General features: G+C 47.1%; 2 protein-coding genes across 9 annotated transcripts in view; one reads left to right on the plus strand and one right to left on the minus strand.

Annotated features, from left to right (window-relative positions):
* The first annotated feature begins 1,402 nt into the window (after nt 1-1,402).
* OXA1L (OXA1L mitochondrial inner membrane insertase) lies at nt 1,403-19,826 on the plus strand. 2 transcript variants are annotated; one of them, XM_045802809.2, is made up of 11 exons: nt 1,403-1,518; nt 1,959-2,120; nt 2,822-3,035; nt 12,188-12,331; nt 12,582-12,667; nt 12,842-13,006; nt 13,125-13,229; nt 13,342-13,504; nt 13,594-13,674; nt 13,756-13,898; nt 14,803-19,826. In XM_045802809.2, the coding sequence occupies exons 1-10, from the start codon at nt 1,456-1,458 to the stop codon at nt 13,875-13,877; spliced, it is 1,305 nt and encodes a 434-aa protein (XP_045658765.1). In that variant the 5' UTR covers nt 1,403-1,455; the 3' UTR covers nt 13,878-13,898; nt 14,803-19,826. The 2 variants fall into 2 exon arrangements, with proteins under 2 accessions (XP_045658765.1, XP_045658764.1); XM_045802808.2 differs by lacking the exon at nt 14,803-19,826 and having other exon boundaries at nt 13,756-14,085.
* SLC7A7 (solute carrier family 7 member 7) overlaps nt 14,515-25,298 on the minus strand; it is a 33,213-nt gene continuing 22,429 nt past the window's right edge. For all 7 annotated transcript variants that reach the window (XM_045802804.2, XM_087859068.1, XM_045802806.2 and 4 more), the window contains exons 3-10: nt 20,346-20,471; nt 19,232-19,376; nt 17,766-17,889; nt 17,323-17,426; nt 16,947-17,043; nt 15,605-15,754; nt 15,257-15,440; nt 14,515-15,061 (exon numbers count right to left, since the gene is read on the minus strand). In XM_045802804.2, coding sequence (XP_045658760.1) covers nt 14,955-15,061; nt 15,257-15,440; nt 15,605-15,754; nt 16,947-17,043; nt 17,323-17,426; nt 17,766-17,889; nt 19,232-19,376; nt 20,346-20,471 — 1,037 coding nt within the window. In that variant the 3' untranslated portion in view covers nt 14,515-14,954. The remainder of the gene's footprint in view (nt 15,062-15,256; nt 15,441-15,604; nt 15,755-16,946; nt 17,044-17,322; nt 17,427-17,765; nt 17,890-19,231; nt 19,377-20,345; nt 20,472-25,298) is intronic.

A 25,298-nucleotide genomic window follows, 5' to 3' on the forward strand; every position in this document is an offset into this window, starting at 1 on the left:
CTTGGGGGATGACTGCCACTATATCTTGGAGATAAAAGAAGTTGCCAAAGGAATTTTTATATGTTAAAGTAGACTTACAGGACCCTGGGGGTCAGGCTAAGATTGCCTTTTGCCCTTAGCAAAGTATTAATATCGAGGCAGCTGAGTTCCTAGAGGAATGTTACTCTGCCTGTTTCAAGGACTTGTCAATGGGCTTTAAGCCATAAGGACATTCAGTTTTTCTTCTACCTTTATTTCCCACATCACATAATCATCCCCAAATAGCAGTGACTGAAATAATTTCAGACTATTGTATCTTTCCAAACTATATATTATTCAAAAAGCACTCTGGGGGGGCGCCTGGGTGGCACAGCGGTTAAGCGTCTGCCTTCGGCTCAGGGCGTGATCCCGGCGTTCTGGGATCGAGCCCCACATCAGGCTCCTCCGCTGGGAGCCTGCTTCTTCCTCTCCCACTCCCCCTGCTTGTGTTCCCTCTCTCGCTGGCTGTCTCTATCTCTGTCAAATAAATAAATAAAATCTTTAAAAAAAAAAAAGCACTCTGGGAGGAAAAAAAAAAGGCACTCTAATTTGAAAGACTTTGTAGGAGTTTAAATATAACCAATCCCCGCCTTTCTGAACAGAAATCTTTTTCTTTGGGAGAGAATTTCACTTCATCTATCTTTAGGAATGCTTTCAGCTTCAAGAAACAATCACCAGAGCAAACGAGACCTGGAGCCTGGACAATCAAGACCTTTAATTATCTTACACAACAAAGTCTAGATACAGGTGGTACCAAGTTTGGTGCAGCACCTGAAGGACATCAGCAAGGATTCGGGGTTCTTCTTTTTCCATACCACCGTCTTCAACATGTTAGCTGTAGATTTGTCCCCTCCTGGTCACAAGATGATCCTCACACAACCCCACTTAAGAAAGGGAAAGGTGAAAGGTGGGGCCCCCTCTTAAAACTCTTTTTATCTGGGAGGAAAATATTTCTTATAAAGCTGCCTTTCTTTCCTCAATTTCTGTCAGACGCCAGACTATCCTCACATTTCACTTCATCTACAGTAACAATATTATCTAGCACTAAGAATCGAATGACACTGGACCGGAAAAAGGCACGCCAAGCACTGCCAAGACTGTCGGGAACTTGTTTTTTAAATCAACAAATCAGAGGAGAATCGCCCTTCTGCAGAACAGAGGGAAAATCTCCAGGTTTTTGCAGTCACTACCTGACGGCCCCTCAAGTGGCTCTTAACTTCAATCACCTTTCAATCTCCTGAACACACTGCGCGATCTTGTTAATAGGGCCCTTAGCGTCTTCTTACCCACTTCAAATATGGCCGCTAAGCTCCAGTTTCCTTTACCACCTGATGGTGGCAACCGCTCTGGCTTCATGCCCATTTCCAAAAGGGCCTCTTCCCGCGAGGCTGAAGTTCTGAGTGCGCAGGCGCGAGGGCAAGTCCTCTTTCCGGCAAAATGGCGATGGGTTTGATGTGCGGACGCCGGGTGCTTCTGCGCCTGTTACAGCCACAGCGTCAGGTAAGGATTCCCCAAGGCTGAGCGCCAGGATTCGGCCCTGTCCCCATGACCCAAGCCAGTGACAGCTCGTGCCAGGAACAACATGAGCAGACGCTGACCTGCTCACCAGGACCTGCCTCTCGACCTCGGTTCGCATGAGTACACGGGAGGGTTATGTCCCCGACCTTGAGGGCTCAGCGGCTGCGTATCGTTGTCTGTTCGTGGGTCCCGTTGTCACCCCTGCCACGGAAACTTCAGCCTCGACCTCTGTGCTCCGGGTTGGGCCTGAGGTAACCGAGAGCCAGGAGGCACCAATTGCGTGCCTTTGGGTCGGCCATCTGCGCGCGGAGAGTAGTAGTGCCTTCACCTGTGGTCACGGGCTGCCTGCTTCGTGGCGAATGATCATGATGAGCGACATCTGCTCCCGATAAAAGGGCTCCATCCTTCTTTTACCCTCGCAGTTCCACAGCGTCGCAAGGCCCTCGCATTGGCCGCGGAAACCGCTGACCACGGGACTCCTCTTTCCAGCCGGCCGGTGCTGCGAGCGCCCGCACTATGTTGTCCTCGAGGGCCCTGGCCCCCGGGGCCTCAGTACCTCCGTGATCTTGTTTGCAGAAGCCCAGGTGAGAGGCGATTCGTCCTGCGACGTGAGGAGTGGCGTTTGTTGATTTTTTGTTTTGTTTTAACTACAAGATGGGGGAATGTGGCACAGAGTTCTTGGGCACACTCCCAAGAACTTGCAGCTCCCCAAAGTGGTAGCATCTCTGTTTCGGATAGATTTTCAAATCAGTGGGAAAACGATTGAGAGTACAGCAGGAGAGATTTACGTTATATACAAGGCATTGTTTGCCATAATGGTGGCAAGCCGCTGATGGTGTATGAGATGTAATTCCAGGTGTGCGTGTGTTTTAGGAAAGTTATAACTTGCATATCAGTGTCTTCATGGGTATTAATATTTCTGGTGAGACCAAGTAAATATTTTGGTCTTAAAAACTGAATTGTTTTAAATAAAAATTATGGTAGTTTCAGTAACTGCAAAACCGTGCCAGTGATACTCAAATGACTGAAGTCTGGAAAACACTGATAGAAGAAATAACTTACTAATAGGAAGGGAAGTCATGAAATCTTACTCTAACTTGTCTTCCTGCCTAGAGGAAAAAATGTCCTTTTTAAGCCTTAAATTCTGTGTACACTGTAGACTAACCCAGGAGAACCAGAAGTAGAAAGTCAACAGAACAACCTGATACGAGTTATTATTTTAGGGGACCTGTGATTTCTATATGTCTCCCCTACTGAGTATTACACATGACTTCCTTTTGCACAGGTTCAAGCCCCTCCTGTCATTCCTGCAACTCCCTCACCCACAGCAGTACCCGAGGTGGCTTCTGGAGAGACCACAGATGTAATCCAAGCTGCTGCAGAACAGAGCTTCACTGAACTGGGTCTGGGGTCATACACCCCAGTGGGACTGATTCAGAACTTACTGGAATTTATGCATGTTAATCTAGGCCTACCTTGGTGGGGGGCCATTGCTGCATGTAAGGAAAACACATCCTGGTCAGGGGTAGAAGAAATGGGAACTTGGGGGTAGAACTTAAAAGATAGCAGTTCTCTAAGTGGTTGGAGGGAATACAGCTGACCCTTGAACAACCTGGGGGTTAGGGGCACTAACCCCACCCAACAGTTGAAATTCCATGTATAACTTTTGACTCCTCAAAAACTTTACTAATAGCCTACTGTTAGAAGCCTTGCTGGTAACAAAGTCAATTAGTACATGTTTTGTATGTTACATGTACTCTATATTCTTACAATAAAGTAAAGAAGAAAAAAAACATGTACAGTACTGTAAAAAAAAAAAATCCCCATATGCATGGGCCCATGCAGTTCAAACCCCAGTTGTTCAAGTGTCAACTGTCGTTGCAGAGGTTTAGGGGTCAGAAAAGCAGATGATTCAGATGAGGGATAGAGGCTCTTGATCCTCAGTATACTTTATTGATCTTTCCCGAAGGGCATTATAAAACCACTGGATCACCTGCGATTCAACAAGTGTAGCTATTTAATGTGAGCGTGGGGTTAGAGTAAGGAGACGTTGTTAACAGTGACGAAGCTGCCCTGGTTTAGGAGAATAGACAGGCCAGGCGCTTAAACCCCCCCAAATTGGAAGGTACCCACATTGTTTCTCTTTAGGCTGAGATTATACTTTAAATTCTCTTCTTCCTACACCTTGCTCCAGTGATCACCTTTTCCCTAGGTCTTCAAGCTTCTCTCTCTTTACCGTCCTGTTCTGAAAATATAAACCTGTTCAAGTATACCATGGATTTCTTGAGGAAAAGTCCCTTTTTTTTTTTTTCATCCTTAGTTCTTTGTCCTTTCATACCTGTTATTTAAGAGTGTTCTTTGTGCAATGGACTTCTTTCTTTCCACGCCTTAACACTCAGCAGTCTGACCTTTTCTTTTTAGCAATCTGACTTACTAATACCACCTCATTTTGTCAGTGACATCGTTAGTAAACCCATTTTTCTTTTCATTCTTGACCTTTCTGTGTTAGACACTTTTTTTCGTTTATTTTATTGAAGTGTAGTTTATATACAATATTACGTTAGTTTCAGGTGTACAGCATAGTAATTCAGCATACATATTACGAAGTGATCACCATGTCACAATATAAAGTTGTACAATAGATTAACTGTATTCCCTATGCTGAACATTGCATCCCTGGGTCTTTATTTCTAACTGGAAGTTTGTACCTTTTTTTTTTTCTTTTTTTAAAGTTTATTTATGCAATCCCTGGGGCACCTGACTGGTGTTCAGTTGATGGAGTGTGCAGCTCTTGATCTCAGGGTCATGATCCTGACCCACACATTGCGTGTGTGGGGCTCAAACTCACGACCCTGAGATCAAGAGCTGCATGTTCCACTGACTGAGCCAGCCTAGCACCCCTGGAAGTTTGTACCTTTTAATCTCCTATTTTGCCCATCTTCTCCAGTCCCCTCCCCTCTGACAATCAGATTGTTCTCTACACCTATGAGTCTATTTTGTTTTCTAGGTTCCACATATAAGTGAAATTACATGGTGCTTGTCTTTCTGTGTCTTATTTCACATAGCTATACCCTATAGGTCCATCCATGTCACTGATGGTCAGATCTTACTCTTTTTTATGGCTGTGTAATATACTATTGTGTGTTTATACACCACACCTTTTTTTTTTTTTTTTTTAAATATTTATTTGACAGAGCAAGAGAGGGAACTCAATTAGGGGGAGTGGGAAAGGGAGTAGCAGGCTTCTCGCTGAGCAGGGAGCCCGACATGGGGCTGGATCCCAGGACTCTGGGATCATGACCTGAGCAGAAGGCAGACACTTAACGACTGAGCCACCCAGGCGCCCCTACACCACACCTTCTTTATCCATTCATCTATCAACAGACACTTAGGTTGCCTCCATATCTATTGTAAATAATGCTGCAGTGAACTTAGGAGTGCATATATATTTTTGTTTTGGGGGTTTTTTTAAGATTATTTTAGAGAAAGAGCAAGTCGTGCATTAGTGGGGAGAGAGGCAGAGGAAGAAACTCTTTTCAGACTCCCCACTGAGTGTGGAGCTGGACACAGGGCTATACTATTTTGCATTCTCACCAGTGGTACACCAGCACAAGGGTTCTCTTTTCTCCACATCCTTATCAACACTTGTTATTTCGTATCTTTTGATTCTAGCCATCTGACAGGTATTGAGGTGATACCTTATTTTGGTTTTGACTTGCATTTCCCTGATGGTTAGTGATGTTCAGCACCTTTTCATGTGTCTGTTTCATGTGTTTGGAGAAATGTCTGTTCAGGTTCTTTGTCCAGGTTTTAATTGTACTATTTTTTGGATATTAACCCCTTATTATATCATTTGCAAATATTTTCTCCCACTCAGTATGTTGCCTTTTTGTTTTGTTGATGGTTTCCTCCACTGTGCAAAAGCTTTTTGTTTTGGTACAGTTTCAGTAGTTAATTTTGCTTTTGTTTCTCTTGCCTGGGGAGATATATCCAGAAATATATTGCTAAGGGTGATGTCCAAAAGTTTATTACCTATATTTTCTTCTAGGAGTTTTATGATTTCAGGTCTCACATTGAAGTCTTTAATCTAGTTTGGTTTATTTTTGTATATGGTATAAAAAAGTGATGCAGTTTCATTCTTTTGCACGTGGCTGTCCATTTTTAACAACACCGTTTATTAAAGGGACTCTTCTCCATTGTATATTCTTGCGATCTTTCTCAAAGATTAATTGACTGTATAAGTGTGGGTTTATTTCTGGACTCTGTTCCGTTGGCTTATGTGTCTATTTTTGTGCCAGTACATTACTATTTTACGGCTTCGTAATATATCTTGACATCTGGGATTGTGATACGTTCAGTTTTGTTCTTAAGATTGTTTTGGCTATGCAAGGTTTTGTGTGGTTCTGTACACATTTTAAGACTATCTGTTCCAGTTCTATGAAAAATGGCATTGGTATTTTGATAGGGATTGCGTTGAATGTGTAGATTGCTTTGGGTAGAGTGGACATTATAACAGTATTCTTCCAATCTGTGAGCATGGTGTGTCTTTTCATTTATTTGTGTTGTCTTCAGTATCTTTTATCAGTGTTACGGTTTTCAGAATACAGGTCTTTCACCTGCCTAGTTAAATTTATCCCTAGATATTTTATTCTTTTTGATGCAGTTGTAAATGGAGTTTTTTCTTAATTTGTCTTTCTGCTACTTCATAATTAGTGTATGGAAACACAAGAGATTTCTGTATATTAATTTTGTATCCTGCAGCTTTACTCAATTCATTTATTACTTGCAGTCATTTTTTTTAGTGGAGTCCTTAGGGCTTTTTATGTACATTATCATGTCATTTGCAAATACTGGCAGTTTTACTTCTTTACCAACTTAGATGCCTTTTATTTATTTTTCTTGTCTGATTGCTTTGGTTAGGACTTCCGGGGCTGTGTGAATGAAAGTGGCAAGAGTGGACATACTTGGCTTCCTACTATCTTAAAATAAATGTTCTCAGTGTTTCATCATTGAGTATGATGTTAACTGTGGGTTTTTCAATTTTTTTCTTCCCCAAGATTTTACTTATTTATTTGACAGCATGCATGCACAGGCACTAGGAAAGGAAGAAACCGCTCCCCACTGAGCAGGGTCCCCGGGATCATGACCTGAACCTAAGGCAGGTGCTTAACAGACTGAGCCACCCAGGGGCCCCTTAACTGGGTTTTTCATATATGACCTTTCTTATGGTGAGTTATATTCTCTCTCAACCCAATTTGTTGAGAGATTTTATCTTGAACAGATGTGGAATTTTGTCAAATGCTTTTTCTGCATCTGTTGAGATGATTATACAATTTTTCTTTCATTTCGTTAATGTGATAAATCACGTTGATTTTGTGAATATTAAACCATCCTTGCATTCCTGGAATAAATCCACTTGATCAGCGTGAATCATCTTTAAATGTATTGTTGAATGTGGTTTGGTAATATTTTGTTAAGGTTTTTTGCATCTATCATGTTCATCATAGATTTTGGCCTGTATAGTTTTCTCTTTTTTTAGTGTCTTTGTCTGGTTTTGGTATCTGGGTAATGCTGGCTTGTAGAGTGAGTTTGGAAGCTTTTCTTCCTCTTCTTGTCTTCTGGAATATTTTGAGGATAGGTATTAACTCCTCTGTAATGTTTGGTAGAATTCACCTGTGAAGCTGTCTGGTGTTGGGAGTTTGCCCATTCAATTTCATTATTAGTAATTGGTCTGTTCAGATTTTCTATTTCTCCAGATTTGCTTTTGGAAGATACATGTTTCTAGGAATTTATACATTTCTGCTAGGTTGTCCCATTTGTTGGCATATGTTTGTTGATAGTAATGTCTTGCAGTCCTTCGTGTTTCTGTGGTGTTAGTTGTTAATTCTTTCATTTCTGATTTTATTTGGGTGCGTGCACACACGCGCGCTTTTTTTTTTTTTTTTTTTTTGTATGAGTCTGGCTAAAGCCTTATCAGTTTTGTTTATTTTTTTTAAAAATCTCGTTTTGTTGATCTTCATTGCTTTTTTAGTCTGTTTCATTTATTTCTGCTCTAATATTATTTCCTTCCTTCTACTAACTTTGGGCTTTGTTCTTTTTCTAGTTCATTTAGCTGTAAGGTTAGATTGTTTGAGATTTTTCTTGTTTCCTAAGGTAGGCCTCTACCGCCATAAGCTGCCCTCTTTGAACTGCTTTCGCTGTATCCCATAAGTTTTGAACTGTTGTGCTTCCATATTCGTTTATCTTAAGATTTTTATTTTATTTCTTTGATTTCTTCCTTGACCCATTGGATGTTCAGTAGGTTGTTGTTTAGTCTCCACATGTTTGGTTTTTCCATTTTTCCCTCTTGTATTTGAGTTTTAATTTCATCCCATTGTGGTTGGAAGAGATGCTTGATGTGATTTCAGTTTCAGTTTGTGAAGACTTGGTTTGGGGCCTAACGTGTGATACATTCTAGAGAACGTTGCATGTGCACTAGAAAAGAATGTGTATTCTGCCATTGGGGGGTTTTGTTTTTTAAGTTTATGTAGTATTTATTTTTAGTAATCTCTACACCCATTGTGGTCCTCAAACGCACAACCCCAAGACCAAGAGTCTCGTGCTCTTCCGACTGAGCCCGCCAGGCGCCCGTGTATTCTGCCTTTTGGAGATGGAATGCGTTGTCTATATCTACTAAGTCCATCTGGTCGTGTTTTTTGTGGGTTTTTGGGGTTTTTTAAAGATTTTATTTATTTGAGAGAGAGTACAAGCAGGGGGAGGGGCAGAGGGAGAAGCAGGCTCAACATGGGGCTCAGTCCCAGCAGGACCCTGGGATCGTGACCTGAGCCAAAGGCAGACGCTTAACCGACTGAGCCACCCAGGTGCCCCAGTCCAGCTGGTCTTATGTGTTGTTTAAAGCAACAGTTTCCTTACTGATTTTCTGTCTGGACAATCTATCCATTGATGTAAATGGGGTGTTAAAGTTTCCTACCTTTATTGTATAACTATCAGTTTCTTCCTTTTTGTCTGTTAACATTTCCATTATGTAATTAGCTGCCTCTGTGTTGGGTGCATAGATATTTACAAGTGTTATATTCTCTTTTTGGATTGATTTTTTTTTTTTTTTTTTAATCCATTCAGCCACCCTGTGTCTTGTTTGGAACATGTAGTTCATTTACACTTAACTAATTACAGATAGATATACACTTCTTACCGTTTTCTTAAGTAACCTCTGTACCCAATTTGGGGCTCGAACTCAGGGCCCTTCAATCAAGAATCACATGCTCTACTGACTGAGCCAGCCAGGCGCCCCTACTTCTTACCATTGTATTGATTTCTGGTTGTTTTTGTAGTTCTCTGTTCCTGTCTTCTCTTGTTCTCCTCCCTTGCAATTTGGTGACTTTCCTTAGTGTTAGGTTTATATTCCTTTCTCTTTATTTTTGTGTGTCTGTTATGGATATTTGGCTTCTGGTTACCATGAAGTTCATATTTAACACTGTATGTATATAAATCTATTTTAAGTTGATGGTTGCTTTAAGTTCAAGTGGATTCTAAAAGTACTAGTCCTGGTCCCCCCTTCCCACATTTTATGGGGGTCTTTTTCCCCCCAAGGTTTAAAATTTTTTATTTAGAAAGCCTGTGAAATAGTTGTATAATAATTTGGGTAGGTTGTACCAAAAAATGACTTGAAAATTCCCACATTGTTTTTGACGTTGTATCTTAGAATTTAATATTTTGTGTATCCCTTGACTGATTATTATAGGTCTAGATGATTCTACTACTTTTGTCTTGTAACCTTCATACTAGCTCTGTAGGTAATAATCTGCTACCTTTATTATATGTTTACCAGTGAGATTTTTTTTTTCATCATTTTCTTATTTCTAATTATGGCCTTTTCTGTTTTGAGAAGTCCCTTTAACAAAATTTCTTATAAAGCTGGTTTGGGATTGATGAACTCTTTATCTTTTGCTTGTCTGGGGAACTCCTTCTCCTTCAGTCTGAGTGATAACTTTGTCAGGTAAAATATCGTTGGTTTTAATTTTTTTCCTTTCAGTATTTTGAATATATTGTGCCACTCTCTTCTGGCCTTTAAAGTTTTTGCTGAAAAATCAGCTGATTGTCTTATGGGGGTTCCTTATATGTAACTAGTTGTTTTTTTCTTGCTGCTTTTAAGATTCTTTCACTGTTGGCATTTTGATTAGTCTCAGTGTCTCTTTAGGCTCATCTTCTTTGGGCTTCTCTGTGCTTTCTGGACTTGAATGTCTGTTTCCTTTGCCAGGTTAGGGAATTTCTCAGCTGACAGGTTTTCTGTCCCTTTCTCTTTCTTCTCCTTCTGGGATCCCTGTGATGCCAGTGTTAGTTACACCTGATGTTGTCCCAAAGATTCCTTAAACTATCCTTAGTATTTTCCTTTTTGCTGTTCCAGTTGGGTGATTTCCGCTACCTTGTCTTCCAGATCGCTGATTTGTTCCTCTGCATCACCTGTTCTGCTATTGAACCCCTCTAGTGGACGTCTTCAGTTCTGTATTCTTCAGCTCTGATTGGGGTTGTTGTTGTTGTTTCATAGTTTCTGTTGAAGTTCCTGTGTTCGTTTTGGAGTTCAGTGACTATGTTTATGGCCATTACTTTGGCCTTTTTATCTGGTAGATTGCTCATCTCTTTAGTTCTTTTTCTGAGGTTTTGTCTTATTCTTTCATTTAGAATGTACTCTTCTGTTTCTTCGTTTTTGCCTAACTCTCTGTGTTTCTATTAGTTAGATCAGTTCTGTCTCCTGGTCTTGAAGGAGTAGCTTTTTGCAGGTGTCCTGTGAGGTCCAGTAGTGTAAACTTCGTAGTCACCTGAGCCAGATGCCCTGGGGGTTCTTCGTGTGAGCTGCGTGCACCCTCCTCTTGTGGCTGGGTCACTACTGGTGTAGACTGAGTGGTTTTCAGGGCCGTCCCCTGACACAGCTGTCTGCAAAGCTCCACCACAACTTCTTCAGGTATGCTGGGAAGCAGGGCTGCCCCCCATCCTGTCTGAGACGTCCAGCCACTACTGCTGTTGGGTGAGCAGGTGTTGGGGGTTGGCCTCAGCACAGCTGGCTACAAAGGCCAGCTGTGACAGCTGCATCCACTGGTGGGGAGGGCAGGCCTCCTGTGTGGCTGACTGAGGTCCGGCTGCTGCAGGTGCTCTAGTATACACAGGGCAGGGGCTGCTTGGCTGGGGGGCCTGGTGCAGGCCGAGGGGGTGTGGCAGGGGCAGGGGGCCACCTAAGAGGGGCTCTTGGCCTGTGGGCCGGCTGGGCTGAGCAAGCTGGTGCTAGCAAAGTAGATGGAGAACATCGGCAACGGTGCCAGCCAGCTCTTCCATCCCCAGAGAACGTTCCAGCAGATCCCTGCCCTGCCAGCACACGCCCTAGAAGTAGTCCGTGGATCTCCTTCACGTGTAGCCCAGACATTTTTTCAGACTGCTGCCTCTGTGCTGGAACTTTAGCAAGTGAGATTGTGCTGTGCCTCCCAGGCATAGCCTTGCTGGTTCTCAAAGCCGGGTGTTGTAGGGGCTGGTCTTCCTAGTGTAGGGCTGGGAACCCAATGTGGGGCTTGGACCCCTTGTTTCACAGGGAGAGTCTGTGATATCCCTCCCACTTGTGGGTCCTGACTAGACCTTGTCTCTGCCTCCTATCCATCTCAAAATGACTTTTTCTTTATATCCTTAGGTGTGTAAGATCTGTTCTGCTCAAGTTCTTTACACAGAGTTCTATATGTAGTTGTAGATTTTGGTATATCCTTCAGAGGATATAAGTCATACGCCTCTGTTTTGATCCCTTTGGGCCTACGGTCCCGTATGAGACCCTTTAGACCTTGACATCCCTCCCTTGGCTTTTGTGATCGTCTTTCCTGATTTTCTTCTGGTCTTTCTGACCACATCTTGCCATTGCCCAGTTCTCAGTCTCCTCCTTCAGGGCTAATATTCTTGGTTTCATCTTAGCTTCCCTTCTCTTCCCACCCCGTATCAGCCATCATAATGTTGATAAAGCCTAAGCCCATATTCCCCCCGCACCACCACCTTTTTTCTCACCCCAGACCCTCTTGTCTACAGAGTAAAACTAAATATTTTTGGAATGAGCGGGAAATAGGAAGTATAAGAAATGGGAAGGAGCTAAAGCAGTAAGCCACCAGATTACTTCCTATGCTAGGCATTTCTAGGATAGTGGCTTTCAAACTTCATTGCTGGGAGCCCCCGAGTTCTATAGTGGTACCTCTGAGAAAAGCAGAGGCCAGAGCTTGAACAGTTCTGTAGCCAGATAGCTCACTCAGCTTGGTCTTATCTATTATGTATATTGGGGCTATACTTAAGAGTTAGGGGTAGGGAGATTCCATTGATACTAGAAAAGTTCAGATACCACTGATCTAGAAAAGTATCTTCTCTCACCTCCTTTTGTTCGAGGAAATAAACAGTATCCTTGGCCATTTGCGTATAGAAGTTAATGCTAGACTTTTGTGAGGTCAAAGCAGAGAACTGAGCCTTGGAGGAACCAAGTCACCCCTGCCCTTTTTGTTGAGTTCCTTCAGCAGGCATCAGTGTTGAAAAGACTAGAATAAAAAAGACCCTTTCAGTGAGGACCTAAACACCTTCAACCTTCCAACTGCCTAATTGCTTTGATTTCACTCCAGTCCTAGTTTGTGTTTTCCAGGTACCGTCCTTGCCCGCTGCCTGGTGTTTCCTCTCATCGTGAAGGGCCAGCGAGAAGCAGCCAAGATCCACAACCACTTGCCAGAGATCCAGAAGTTTTCCACTCGAATAAGAGAGGCCAAGTTGGCAGGAGACCACGCTGAGTGTGAGTCAACTGCAGAAAGCACATAGGAGAGGACCATTTGCACTTTCCTGACGTTCTGCTGAGGGAAGGGAACGGCCTAAATCAGGAGTTGATAGAAGTGGGCAAGTTCTAAAGACCTGCCTGCTTCTTGGGCCTGATGCTTCCAGTGACTGACTAGGGTCAGGTAGAAATTTTATGGGCTAGGTGGTAAGGATGGTCACCTCCATCGATGTATTTATTAGCCCAACCATTAACTTTCCCTCATTCACAGTTTACAAGGCCTCCTCGGAAATGACAGTTTACCAGAAAAAGTATGATATTAAACTCTTCAGACCTCTTATTCTACCTCTGACTCAGGTAAGCAAAAACATTTTCCTTCTTATTTTATCCTACACCAGTCAGATAAACTCCTGTGTTTCCCATGCCCTAGACCCCCAAAAAGCAGGTGGTGATGATAGGGTTTTCAGTGATGGCATGGTGAAAATGTCCACTTTGCTAAAGGGTCCTGACACTGTTTATCCTGTGAAATAGGCCCCAATCTTCATCTCCTTCTTCATTGCCTTGAGAGAAATGGCCAACCTTCCTGTGCCCAGCCTGCAGACAGGTGGCCTCCTGTGGTTCCAGGATCTCACACTATCTGACCCCACCTACGTATTACCGCTGATAGTTACTGCTACAATGTGGGGTGTCCTTGAGGTAAGCCCGGGTTGGCTAAGTGCCAGGCCTGCAAAGTGGGGAGTGGAGGTAGAGTTGATGGATTGAAATCTGAGGCAGATTCTCTAGAAATGACGTGCATTTGCTTTTGTTTTGGCAGTTAGGTGCAGAGACTGGTGTGCAGAGTTCTGATCTTCAGTGGATGAGAAATGTGATCAGAGTGATGCCCCTAGCGGTCTTGCCCATAACTATCCATTTCCCCACGGTAGGTAATGGTGCAGGAACTGGCTCCAAGCCTTTCCATCTGGCCTGGCCATCCCCCATCAAGCTGACAGCAGAGGACAGCTCCTGAGTACCGTCTCTTTCTTCTCCTCCAGGCGGTGTTCATGTACTGGCTCTCCTCCAACATGTTTTCCCTGGTCCAGGTAGCCTGCCTCCGGGTTCCAGCCGTGCGGACTGTACTTAAAATCCCCCAGCGTGTTGTGCACGACCCCAGCAAATTACCTCCACGGGAAGGTTTTGTAAAAAGCTTCAAAAGAGGTAAAGCTCTGTCCTCAGTGAAACAGGACTGGGGGGAAGTAGTCTAAAAATGGGCCTAGGGCCCTAGTGTCTTCCTCCTCTTTACACAGGGTGGAAGAACGCTGAACTGACACATCAGCTCCAGGAGCGCGAACGACGCATGCAGAATCACTTGGAACTAGCCGCCAGGGGTAAATACCTTTGCGGGCTAAATTCTCTGATTTGTTTCTTCCTTTCCTTCCTTCATCAAGATTTGTTTTCTCTTGCCCTAGGTCCCTTACGACAGACCTTTACCCACAACCCTCTGCTACAGCATGGGAAGACTCAGCCTCCCAGCACCCCCAACAGCAGCAATGCCAAGCCAAAGCAGCCCTGGCGTGACACACTGGGCTGAATTCCGTTCCTGCTCAGACTGGTAGGAGCTCTCTCTTCACACTCAGCCTCAGGACAGATTTGACACAGAGTCCTGGCCCCAGACCTAGAAACCGTGGGGTGCAGAGATCTTCCTTTTAAAAGTGGATTCCATTACAGACTCTCCCACCTACGTGTAAAAGAGCCCAGTGATCTTGCCAGCCACGGAATTAGTAAAGCTCTGTACTACACGCTGCTTCCGGATACTTATTCAGCAGGGCAATGGATGGTGCGCTTCAGGAAACTGCAGACCCGACTGAGCGGGGCTGCTCCCGCCCGTGCTCTTAGGAAGTGCTTCGGCGTTGTAAGTGGCATTGGGAGCTTACACTCCTACCCCGTACGTGGGGTTTTCCATCCACATGGGTCTCAGGATGCTATAAAATATTCAAGAAGTACATGTGCTCCATCCTGAGAGATAATGAGGCTGTTAGTGAAAATATCATTTTGCTAGAGCAGCTCAGGCGTGTTCTCTTGTGTAGAGAGGGCTTGTGTCAGCTGCCGCAGCTGACCTGAGAGGAAAGAAATACTCCGATCCTTTCAAGCACAAGACTGTTTTTAGTGTTCCTCTGAGCCCAATGAGAACAGTCCCAGAGACCTGTCTAAAATGAAGCCACTCAAAGTTTAGAACATAACCCCTTTATTATCTAGCACCTGTGACAGTTTCATGTCTCTCGAAAGGAGACAGGAAGTTTGGAGCATTATTGGCCCTTTTAAAGGAAAAGGAGTGGGCGGGCACACCCAGAGGTGAGTGAACCCCTTAACACGGGACTGTGCTCATGGGACTGTGCTCCTCGTACAGCCAAGCCCACACCGGACATGCTCCCCACCACAGTCTTCCAGATTTTTTAAAAAGGGACAATAAAGCAATGTGTAGCAAAACAAATAAATTACTTTTCATCTCTCAAAAGGCAAGTTCAGAAATCGAAGGCACCTGTCCGGAAGCCTGGTCTGAGCAGCTTCGACAAAGAAGTATACTTTGCTTTTCATCTTCCTTGGCTCCAGCCAGTAAGGGACAAGAGGCCGCTGCTTTCCACCTCTCAGGATGGATTCTAGAGGGTATTTAGTTAGACTTGGGATCTCGTTGCTTGGGCAGCTCTCCTCCATCTTCCAAGTCCATCTCTGCAGCAACTGACATGCACAGGACCTGGAGGTACCGTGTAGCAGAGGCTACAGAGAGATGTGGGTCAGCACTGAGAAGCGGTCAGCCGCGCTCACCTCAAGTGCCGCTGAGGGATAACCAGGTTAAGCCACAGGGTTAACAACAGGAAGGGGCTAGGGCAAAGCGGACTTGGGGGCGACCAGATGTGAGGGGGGCGGAGAAGGCCCGACGAGAGCTAATCATCGTGGAGACCATAGGCTTACCCAGAGTCCTTCGGAGGCAGTGAGGTCGTTTGTGCTCTGGCACTCTGATGATGAGGAAGTAGAAGGGCAGGCCTGATAGGGCGATGCCGATGCCGATGAGGGAGTTGATGGTGTCGCTGTAAAGCGGCACAGCCACCAGGAAGACGGTGCACAGGCAGAAGACGATGGGGAAGAGCAGGCTGAGCTGGAGAGCACAGAGGGCACAGTTGGAGGTCAGACACCCCCCCCCCCCCCCCAGCGCTGCAGTTACGGCCTCTCCTGGGACGATCAGAGCAGGGAGCCCGCTTCCTTCATCTCCGCACCTGCCACCACGGGGTCCCGGGCGAAGGTGGGGTGGAGGTGGATTACCTTGAGGGGACGAGGCCGCTGAGGCTCCTTCCAGCGCAGATAGAGCTGACCCACGATAGAGAGCCCCACGAAGAACCAGTAGCTGAAGCTGTAGTAGTTAATGAGCTGGAAGATGTCCTCCACGCACAGGTAGATGAGCGCCATGAGACCCTGCGGCCACGGGCCCGCGTCAGCGCCTCTCGGCCTTCGTCACTGCCGGCGCGCTCCCCGCCTCCAATCGCCCACAGAGCCAGCCCCTTCTCAAGTCCCCAGCGTCTTCCCCCATCTGTCCTCTTCTGTCCTCACACGCTTCAGCGCCCTACCTGCCGTCTCTCCTTCCTTTTCTAGTAAGCCCGTGGCGCCTCAATTGGTTTTTCAGGCCCATTCTTCAAACCTTTGCCAAGTTAACCCTCTAAAGCACAAATCAGAACAATTCCTCGCAAACCTTTTGCTGAGGAGCCTCTCCATGATCGCTCCAACCCACATTTCCAGCTTTTATCTCCTACTACCCAACTACCCCAGCACTTTGATATGGTTTTGGGGTTTTTTTAACGTTTTTTTTTTTTTTTAAGTCCTCTTTACACCCGGCATAGGGCTCGAACGCAGGACCCCAAGACCAAGAGTTGGCATACTCCACTGACTGAGCCAGCCAGGTGCCCCCCCATACTATTTCTCTTAACCTAAAGCCCATCTCCATCTTTTGCAACCTAACCTTAAAAATTCACTTCAAATATACTTGGTCTAGAGGCGCCTGGGTGGCTCAGCCAGTTACGCGTCTGACTCTTGGTTTCGGCTCAGGTTGTGATTTCAGGGCCGAGAGGTCAAGCCCATGTCCAGTTCCGCCCTCCCTGTGGACTATGCTTAAAAAGACTCTCTCTCTGCCCCTCACCCCTGCGTGCTCGCAGTCGAATCTTTTTAAAAAAAAACAAATGCACTTTGTCTAAGAAGTCTTTCCTCCTCTACCTTCTGCTCTCACAGAGGATCGTTCTTCCTTAACCACCACATCATTTCCTGTCCTAGCAGTTATTGCATTGTAATAGACTTAGTGTACTTTATGCTTCATCCTAGACCAGAGGAGGTTACTTTTTTTTTTTTTAGAGAATATTCTTCTTTAGAGCTTTTAGGAAAGCTGTAACAGTTGCTTCTGCTGGGTTTTGTCTGTATTTAAGATTTGTGGGGGGGCAGAGGGAGAGAAAGCCTTAAGCAGAGTGCATGCTGAGCGTGCAACTCGATCTCATGACCCTGAGACCATGATCTGAGCTGAAATCAAGTCGGACGCTTAACCAGGCGCCCCTGCTTCTATTGTTGACATTCCCCCCCCCCCCCCCGTCTGGCTTTCGGCCCCATCCTTGAGGTCACTTACATTGAAGAGCAGAGCAGGTACTGGCGTGAACCGCTCCACATGAATCATGCAGATGGCATCAGGGAGATGGCCTTCTCTTGAACCCACGAAGAAAAGCCTATTTTGGGTAAGATGAGAGAGAAACTTGTGGGACATGGGGTGGGGCTGGTTCACATGCCTCCTAGCCCTCCCGCTGCCCTCCCCTCCTTCGAAAGAGTGAATAATAGGGAATGGGGTCCAGTTTTGAGATGAGTGAGAACTGGAGGCTGCTGACGGAAACCTCCGTCAGGGGTTAATATGATTTGGGCAACACAGTGCCTAAACTCTGGGGCCTCCCCTGCCCTGCCCTAGCTCTTCACAATATATCCCCCCCCCCAATGAAAGACCCCACTCATACCTAGAAGCAGCCACAATGGAGGCGTTGAGGCCACCAAAGCAGGATAATGCAACTGCCAGTGGAATCGTCCAGTTGAAAATTCCAAAAATCTGGTCTGCAAAAGTCTTAAGGAAAGGAACAGAAAAGAGTCATTAGCAGGCTCTGAAAAGGATGACAGCATGCCCCCAGATGGCCCCTCATCTAACCAACCCTTCTGCCACAGCTGGGGTGACAACCTTGTAAACTCAGAATGTGAAGCGTACTTTTAAGTGATCCCTACACCAAGTGGGGCTCACACTCTTAACCCCAAGATCAAGAGTCACACACTTGACCGACTGAGCCAGCCAGGTGCCCCTAAGCGTACTCCTTTCAAGGACTACCCCGTTTCCAGGCCTTTCAGGACCTGCGATACTCCAAGAAGCCCACAACACACCCTCAGCCTTCTGCTAGTGAAAATCCTTTACCACGGCAACGGCGTCACTGGCCAGGATGTCCCTCATGTCTAGCACGCTGTAATAGGCCACATTGGTCAAGATGTAGATGATGGTGACAATGGGCATGGAAATGCCAATGGACAGGGGCAGATTCCTGTAGCCAGACAGAACAATGCACACATTAGTCCCAGGGTCACATCCCCATCTCCTTTAATCCTCAGACTCGCACCAATCCAGGGTGGTGCCTGCTGTGTGTTTCCCCAGTGCTTTCGCCTTCGAAGTGTGCACAGCGGTGATTTCGCTCTTGAGCTCCGGGCTTAAAGAGCATCAAGGGAAAGGAATAACACGTTTAGAGAAAAGGCTAACCAAACAGCAGAGAAAGGATCAATAAAGAACAATGGAACAATGTCACACAGGAAACAGTGGGGGAGGGGGTGCCTTTTTACATCCAAAGCCTCTTAGTGTCAGGATTCCTTCTCAAGATTGTCAACATGGGGAAATTCGTCTTAAGGTTGAGAAATATAAAAGTTAGGGAGGCAAATTGTGAAATCCAGAGACTAAGGCCCTCGCTGACAAGGACAATCTGTGTCTACACAAGCGACCTGGGAGCTCTGCTCACTCCATCCCCTCACTCAGTGTGAGAACCCTGGGGCCGTCCTAACCAGTAACTAAGAGAAAGATACAAAGACAAGGTCCTCGAGGCCAATAAAGCTATGCCCTTCAAAACCATTCTTCACGGGGAGGGGAGGGTGCATACTCAGGTCGTTTAGCTTCTGTCCAGTAGGTGGAAGCACAGCCCAGGCCTCAGTCGTGCTTCTATCCTCTGTTCCCCAGATTGCAACGCTGGATGTGTGCCAAGAGGAGTTTATTATTTTGACTTAAAAATTTACAGAAACTCCACTCCCTCGTAATCTTAGTTCCAAGAATCATTGAATTTCAGAGCCAGGAAGGGCTCTGGAGATCCTATAATTCAACCCCCTCAATTTACAGATAAGGAAGCAGGCAGAGTTGGCAAGGGACTCAAATCAGTGGAAAGACAGGCTCCAGGCCCTTTGACTCCCTCCCTGTCCAGTGCTCTTGTCACTCTGCAGGACGGTCGAATAATTGGAATAACAAGGCTGAAGTAACGCTGTTAAATGCTGACACCATACCACTATGTCAGTACAAATGTGAGAAAGCAGGAAGGGCTCAAAAGAACAGGAAAATTTTGGGGTGTCTGTGACCTGAAGTTATCTATGTGGGAATAAGGGTGGGTGAATATCAAAACCCCCAGGAAAGCACACACGAACCCATGGTAGGACCTGCTGTAATTGATGCAGGAACGAAGGGACGGATGTGAAAAGACCTGCTGTTATCACAGACAGGTTATCTCCTGCCTTTAGGGCTCCCGTGTGTTCAGGTGGAGCTGATAAAATCTGTCTGGGCCGCGGTGGTGCGTTACCTCCATAAATGACAGCTGTCCTTACTGCATGGAAAATTGCTGGTGAGCTCCCTACCTCTCAGGATTCTTGATCTCTTCCGTGACATAGTTGAGCGTGTCCCAGCCGGAGTAGGAGAACAGAGCCGAGTACAGAGCCAGGGCGATATCACCCATGGCAAATGACGAACCCTCAAAAGCATTCTCAAAGTGAGCCGAGGCTCCTAGAATCCAGAAAACATGGAAAGGCAGAAGGATTAATGGTCTACCCCCAGCTTCAAAGTGATCCAGAAAAGGAGAGGAAGAACGTGACACCTAACAAGCTGAGTGGCTGAGAACCCCTTAGGCAGCAAGGGCACTGGCAGAAGAACAGGGAACAGGAGAGAGACCTCTACAGTGATGGGCTGGAGTGCAGGGGACAGCACGGGGATCTTGACAGGAAGGACTGCGGTGGCTTTCTAGGGTAAGAAACCACTACGGAGCAGAAGGCCTATAGAACAGGGGCTCCTGGACTGCCTTCGACTCAGGTCACAATTCCCAGGTCCTGGGATTTAGCCCCTCATCAGGCTCCCTGCTCAGCGGGCAGTCTGCTTCTCCTTCTGCCTCTGCCTCTCCCCCTGCTTGTGCTCTGCTTGTCTCTCAAATGAATAAATAAAAATTAAAAAAAAAAAAAAGCCTATAGAGCAGAAGTGATGTGGTTCTGTCCTGCCCTCTAAGCTGCCCCATTCCCACCTCCTTTCTAACACCACAAACAGCTGGTACAGGACGAAGGAAGGACAGTGCTCCTTATGTCCAGGGCAGCAGAGTAGTGGGGCAGGTGTTCCTACCTGGAAACTGGAGAGGAGTTAATTTCTGCCCTTCAGAACTTCCAAGGGCAGAGCAATCACAGCCACAGCACTGGGCTTGACAGTCGGCTATAGCCGGCTCCCAGGGCTTGACAGTCAGCCCTTTCGTCAAGATCAGCCTCCTCTGGGAGCACGCAGAGAAGACGGGCTTTGAGGTCAGTCTGAGTGCAAATCCCCACTAACATACTAGGAGCTGGGGACTCGGGCAAGATACTTAATTCTGCAGCCTCCGTCTCCTCCTCTATAAAATGGAAATTACGGCACCTAGCAACTGAGAATGCACAAAGGGCATTGAAAGAAATAGGACTCAAAGAAAATGCACAAGAGTTCATTGCTATTCCGGCTTACCCTGGCAAAGTCTAACAATGCCTGCGATGATGACGGCGATCAGCGCCAATACTTTAGCATAGGTGAAGACATCTTGTACCAGCGTTCCCCACTTGACATAGGCACAGTTAATGAAGGTTAAGAGACCTGAAAAAATAATTCTGACCGGTGACTGACCCTACCACCCAGAGAGCCTCAGACCCCCAAGCATGATTTCCAGTAGCAGACATTTGGCCAAAGACACGTGTTTGGGCTCTGACCCGCTCTGCGTCTGCACCCTCTCCCCAGCAGGCCCTCACCCTTAGCACCCAGAGGCGCCCGCTGAGCATCGCTGCAGGCAGCACAGGCGCACCCTTCAGCACTTCCCGGGAGGAAACACAAGTAACTGGATTTGCTCACACACAACAGTGCTCACAGCCGTGGGCGGTAACTGGTAGCCATCCAGGATTAGTGACGGTTTCCGGCTACTGGCTCTGAAACGTCACCATCCTCCCAGCTTTGCACCTCTTTACCTCCTGATACGGGCTCTAGGACTCGGCACCCTGTGGTGTTGTTAGCCTTGACAAAGCCTGTTGTGACTGACTTATCCAGTGCCTGGGCCAGCAGGTCAGGACGCGTGGCCAAGGATTAGAAGGGGGGCCAGACTTCCTGCTACCGCCTGCCAGCTCAGCCCTTGTTTTTGTACTTGGAAAGATCCTTGGAGCCGAGGTTCCTATAGAGTGGGGGCGGCATTTTTCCTGACCGGATAATGCAGAAGACTGAGCCACAAACATTTCCGAAGTCCGACCCTGGGGTAGAGGCAATCCTTTTACCCGGATGAATTTTGGGAAAGTTCATGGATCACCCTCAGAGCCAGGGTTCTTTACCTAGGGCTTCCACAAGGCCTGAAATTCCTTGTAAATGGTTATGTACATATGTCCAAAGTATACGCATTCTTCTAAGAAAAAGGTCCATGGCCTTGGTCGGAATCTCGGAGAAATCCATGACCCCCCAAAAAGTTGCAATCCACTCCTTCAGAAGAAAGAAATGCAAGAAGGGAAACCCACATATGCTGTGAGGTTGACCCACAGCCCCAGGATGCGGCCTGGAGGAAAGTGAAAAGAAAGGATTCTGAGAGCCAGCTGCACGTTCCGGATCCCGCAGCAGTGTCTGAAGCAGTTGGGCAGGCAGGCACCTGCAGCCCACCTTGTGGCAGCCTCCTCAGCCACGGCAGCCACAGGAGGAGGGCTCCCCAGTCCCTGCAAGAGCTCCAAGGGCAAGATCAGAATCAGCCCGCCTTCCCCTGGGAGAAAGGGAGGTCTGGTGCTGGGCTTGCCTGCTTCAGGCCACCAACACAGGAAGCCTCCTCCCTGTCTCAGTTCTGGCAGGGACATGTCCCCAATCCTCCTATTTTCTTGTGTCTTGGCCTCGCCACACTAGCCCAGAAGCATCTTCATCCTGAGCAGCAGGGAAGACCAACCTCAGGGAACAGCTGGCTCATCTTCTGTCTCTCCCTCTCCCTCGTTTACACCCCACCCCTCCTAGTCTACCGCCTGCCCAAGCCCTTCTCTGCTCCTCCCCAGATGTGGCATCCTAGCCCTCAACAAACACCTGCCTTTCTGCCTAATAAACAAGACAATAACAACCAAACCTTATCACAGGGCGGGGCAAGACTACACCCATAATTCCTCAATGCGAAGTTAATAATTAAAGATGCAAGCACACAGTCTCCACAAGCACCCCACAAAGTGACCCAAGTGCCTGTATCACGCCCTCCACAAACCTTTCAATCACCCATCCCTGACTCCCCCCGGACTTGCTTCCAGCCATCCACCAGCCCCCATGCCCCTGCTCTCCACCCAGTAACCCTACACCTCATCCTCTGGCTCTGCGGCTGCCCTACCAACAGGACCCGGCCCAGGTTTCTGACCAGAAACACTAAGGGCTGGGGCACCCGGGTGGCTCCGGTCATGATCTCGGCGTCCTGGGATCGAGCCCCACCTCGGGCTCCCTGCTCCATGGGAAGCCTGCTTCTCCCTCTCCCTCTGCCTCTCCCCCTGCTCATGCTCAATTGCTCTTTCTCTCTCTCAAATAAGTAAATAAAATCTTTAAGAAAAAAAAGAAATGCCAGGGGCAAAAAAAAAAAAAAAATGGGGGGGCACCTGGCTGGCTCAGTTAGTAGAGCATGCGACTCTTGATCTCAGGGTCATGAGTTCAAGGTCCACACTGGGTTTAGAGCCTACTTTAAAAAATAAAAAGAAATAAAAAGAAACAGCAAGGGCACCGGATGCTGCCCTATTCACAAGGGAATGGGATCGCCTCACTGAGACTGACCGTTAACCCTCAGCGGAACCGCGGAACGACAGTCACAACACCAAGCCGGGACAGGCTGCAGGGGCTAGTTCTGGATCGGAGTCAGTCTGCAGCCTTGTGCCACAGGGATCTGTCCTCGGCTTTGTCCAGGCACGTGCGCAGCGAACAATGCATCATCCTTTACTACAACACATTCTGAAATGAAAACACACGGATCGTGTGCACTTTAATACCGCTTCTCTGCTGGAATTCCACATCCAGCCATTTGCACTCCTCCTTTGGCCCGCTGGGTTTTCTCCCTCCCCTGCACCTGAGCCTTATTTCTCAGCCACTGACCCACCATCTTGCCCTGATCTACTCTCTGTACTAAGCACAGGGACTCAGTTTGAACGAAGGGAATCCTCCGGAAAGAAACCAGGAGCAGCGGAACTGCCTGAAGAGAGCTGGCCCTCACCTTGCCCAGAGCCCAGCTTCCTCCGGGGCCTCTTGGCCATGGGAGCAGGAAATGGGTATGGCAGGCAGCGCCGCTGACCGGGCTCTTTGTGCTCACCCACAGCGCACACAGCGGACCGAGGCCCCGAAGCCCGGCCGAGCGCACTGTTCTTAACGCGGAGCCCAACCTGCTGCTTCAGAGGCAGGGAAAGGAGGGGGCCACAGGGTGAGAGTAATAGGGAGGCAACTGCAAGTCAACCTCAGGGAGAGAAAGGCCCTACCCTCCGACCTCTAGGTGTAATTCCATCTCCACCCAACACTGGGTCAAGTCCACAAGAAGATGGCCTGAAATCGGCCTGGACCCTTGACTCAGGCGCGGCTCCGTTCCCGCTCTGACCTGCTTTCGAGGAAGGGGCAGCTTTGAAGAAGCCACTCCTGCAAGAGATGCTCTGGGCACCGGGGTGGCCCAGTCAGTTGGACCGGCCTCGGGCTCAGGTCCTGATCCCAGGGTCCCGAGATCTGACACCAGGCTCCCTGCTCAGCAGCAGCTAGTCGGCTTCTCCCTCTTCCTCTGCCTCTGCCCCTCCCCCCACCTCACGTGCGCCTGCGCTCTCTCTTGCGCTCTCAAGTAAATAAAATCTTAAAAAAGAGAGAAAGAGAGAGAGAGAGAGAGATGCTCCTGAGTGGTCATCAGTCCCAACCTACGTGGGCTCTCCTGGAGCAGGAGGCTGGTCCTAGCACTGAGGCCCAGCACCAGCTGTAGAAATGACAGTCAGGAAAGCGCCCACATAGGCTGATCCAGAACAGAACAAAGCTTGCACGCCCATCGGGACCAGATGCCCAGATCTGGTTTAGAAGCCCACACTAGACAGTCCCTGAAAAAGAACATTAACCCCACAATTCCCCCAACACGGTTAGTTGTTTTTTGTTTCGTTTTTTTTCCAGTGCCGTTAGTTTTAAATAAATAGAATGTAACAGATAAAACTTAGGCCACTAGGGGAAGAAAGGGATAAAGAAAGGGGGGGGTAATCAGAAGGGGGAATGAAGCATGAGAGACTATGGACTCTGAGAAACAAACTGAGGGCTTCAGAGGGGAGGGGGGTGGGGGAATGGGATAGACTGGTGATGGGTAGTAAGGAGGGCACGTATTGCATGGTGTACTGGGTGTTATACGCAACTAATGAATCATCGAGCCTTACATCGGAAACCGGGGATGTACTGTATGGTGACTAACATAATATAATAAAAAATCATTAAAAAAAAAAAAAAAACTTAGGCCACTATTCAGTCTATTTTCTGCTTCAAATTCCCAGGGACTATAAAACCTCAGTACTTTTATCTATGAGACAACTCATTCCACTTTTAAAGAGATCAATAGCTCTTCCTTCCACGAAGTCAAAAACTTCTTCCTCACAACTTCTACCCAGTAGTCCTAGACCTCTCTGCTCTCGAACCACACAGAACCCGGCTAAATCCGCATCCACATAATGGCCCTTCTTATCATTAAAGATTAACATCCTGTCCTCCGGGAGGCTTCCCCCTTTCCGGCTAAAAGCCCAGTTTCTTCAGCCTGCGGTGTGCAAGTGTGGCTTCCAGGCAGCTCACCGTCGAGGTTCTCCCCTCTGCACTCACTTCACTTTGTCAGGACATCCCTGAAACATGAGACCCACGCAGAACACTCCAGACATTTGTGCAGACGATGGGGTCTCGGTTTGAATTCCCTGTCAACCTCAGTTCCACCTCTGATGAGCATTTCCCTGCCCCCTTCTGGGGCCTGTAAAAGTGTTGTTTTTTAATCCCAAATATGAGGCTAACATTTATTCCTAGCAACTTTCCTCTGTAAAGTTTTAAACATCATTCCCAACTACTAAAAAGTTGATTTTCCCCCTTATCAGGCACTTCGAAAGCCTTCAATTTTGTGAAATCTGCAAGTCTGATTAGCGTACCTTCTGGATCTTCCCTGAAGTCATTAACAAAGATGTTGATTAGACAGGCAGAGCCCTCTAGTCCATCACTATAGACTTTCCCCTATGCCGTCATTCCATAACATCAACCAAGTATCTACTGAACTATTTTATCTAGTCCACCTCTTCCTACCTTGTCAACAAGAATATTACGAGAGGGGCGCGTGGGTGGCACAGCGGTTAAGCGTCTGCCTTCGGCTCAGGGCGTGATCCCGGCGTTCTGGGATCGAGCCCCACATCCGGCTCCTCCGCTATGAGCCTGCTTCTTCCTCTCCCACTCCCCCTG

Source organism: Ursus americanus, chromosome 35 (genome assembly GCF_024610735.1).
Source record: "Ursus americanus isolate L20-20 chromosome 35, mUrsAme1.1.p, whole genome shotgun sequence".
Classification (NCBI taxonomy): Eukaryota; Metazoa; Chordata; class Mammalia; order Carnivora; family Ursidae; genus Ursus; species Ursus americanus.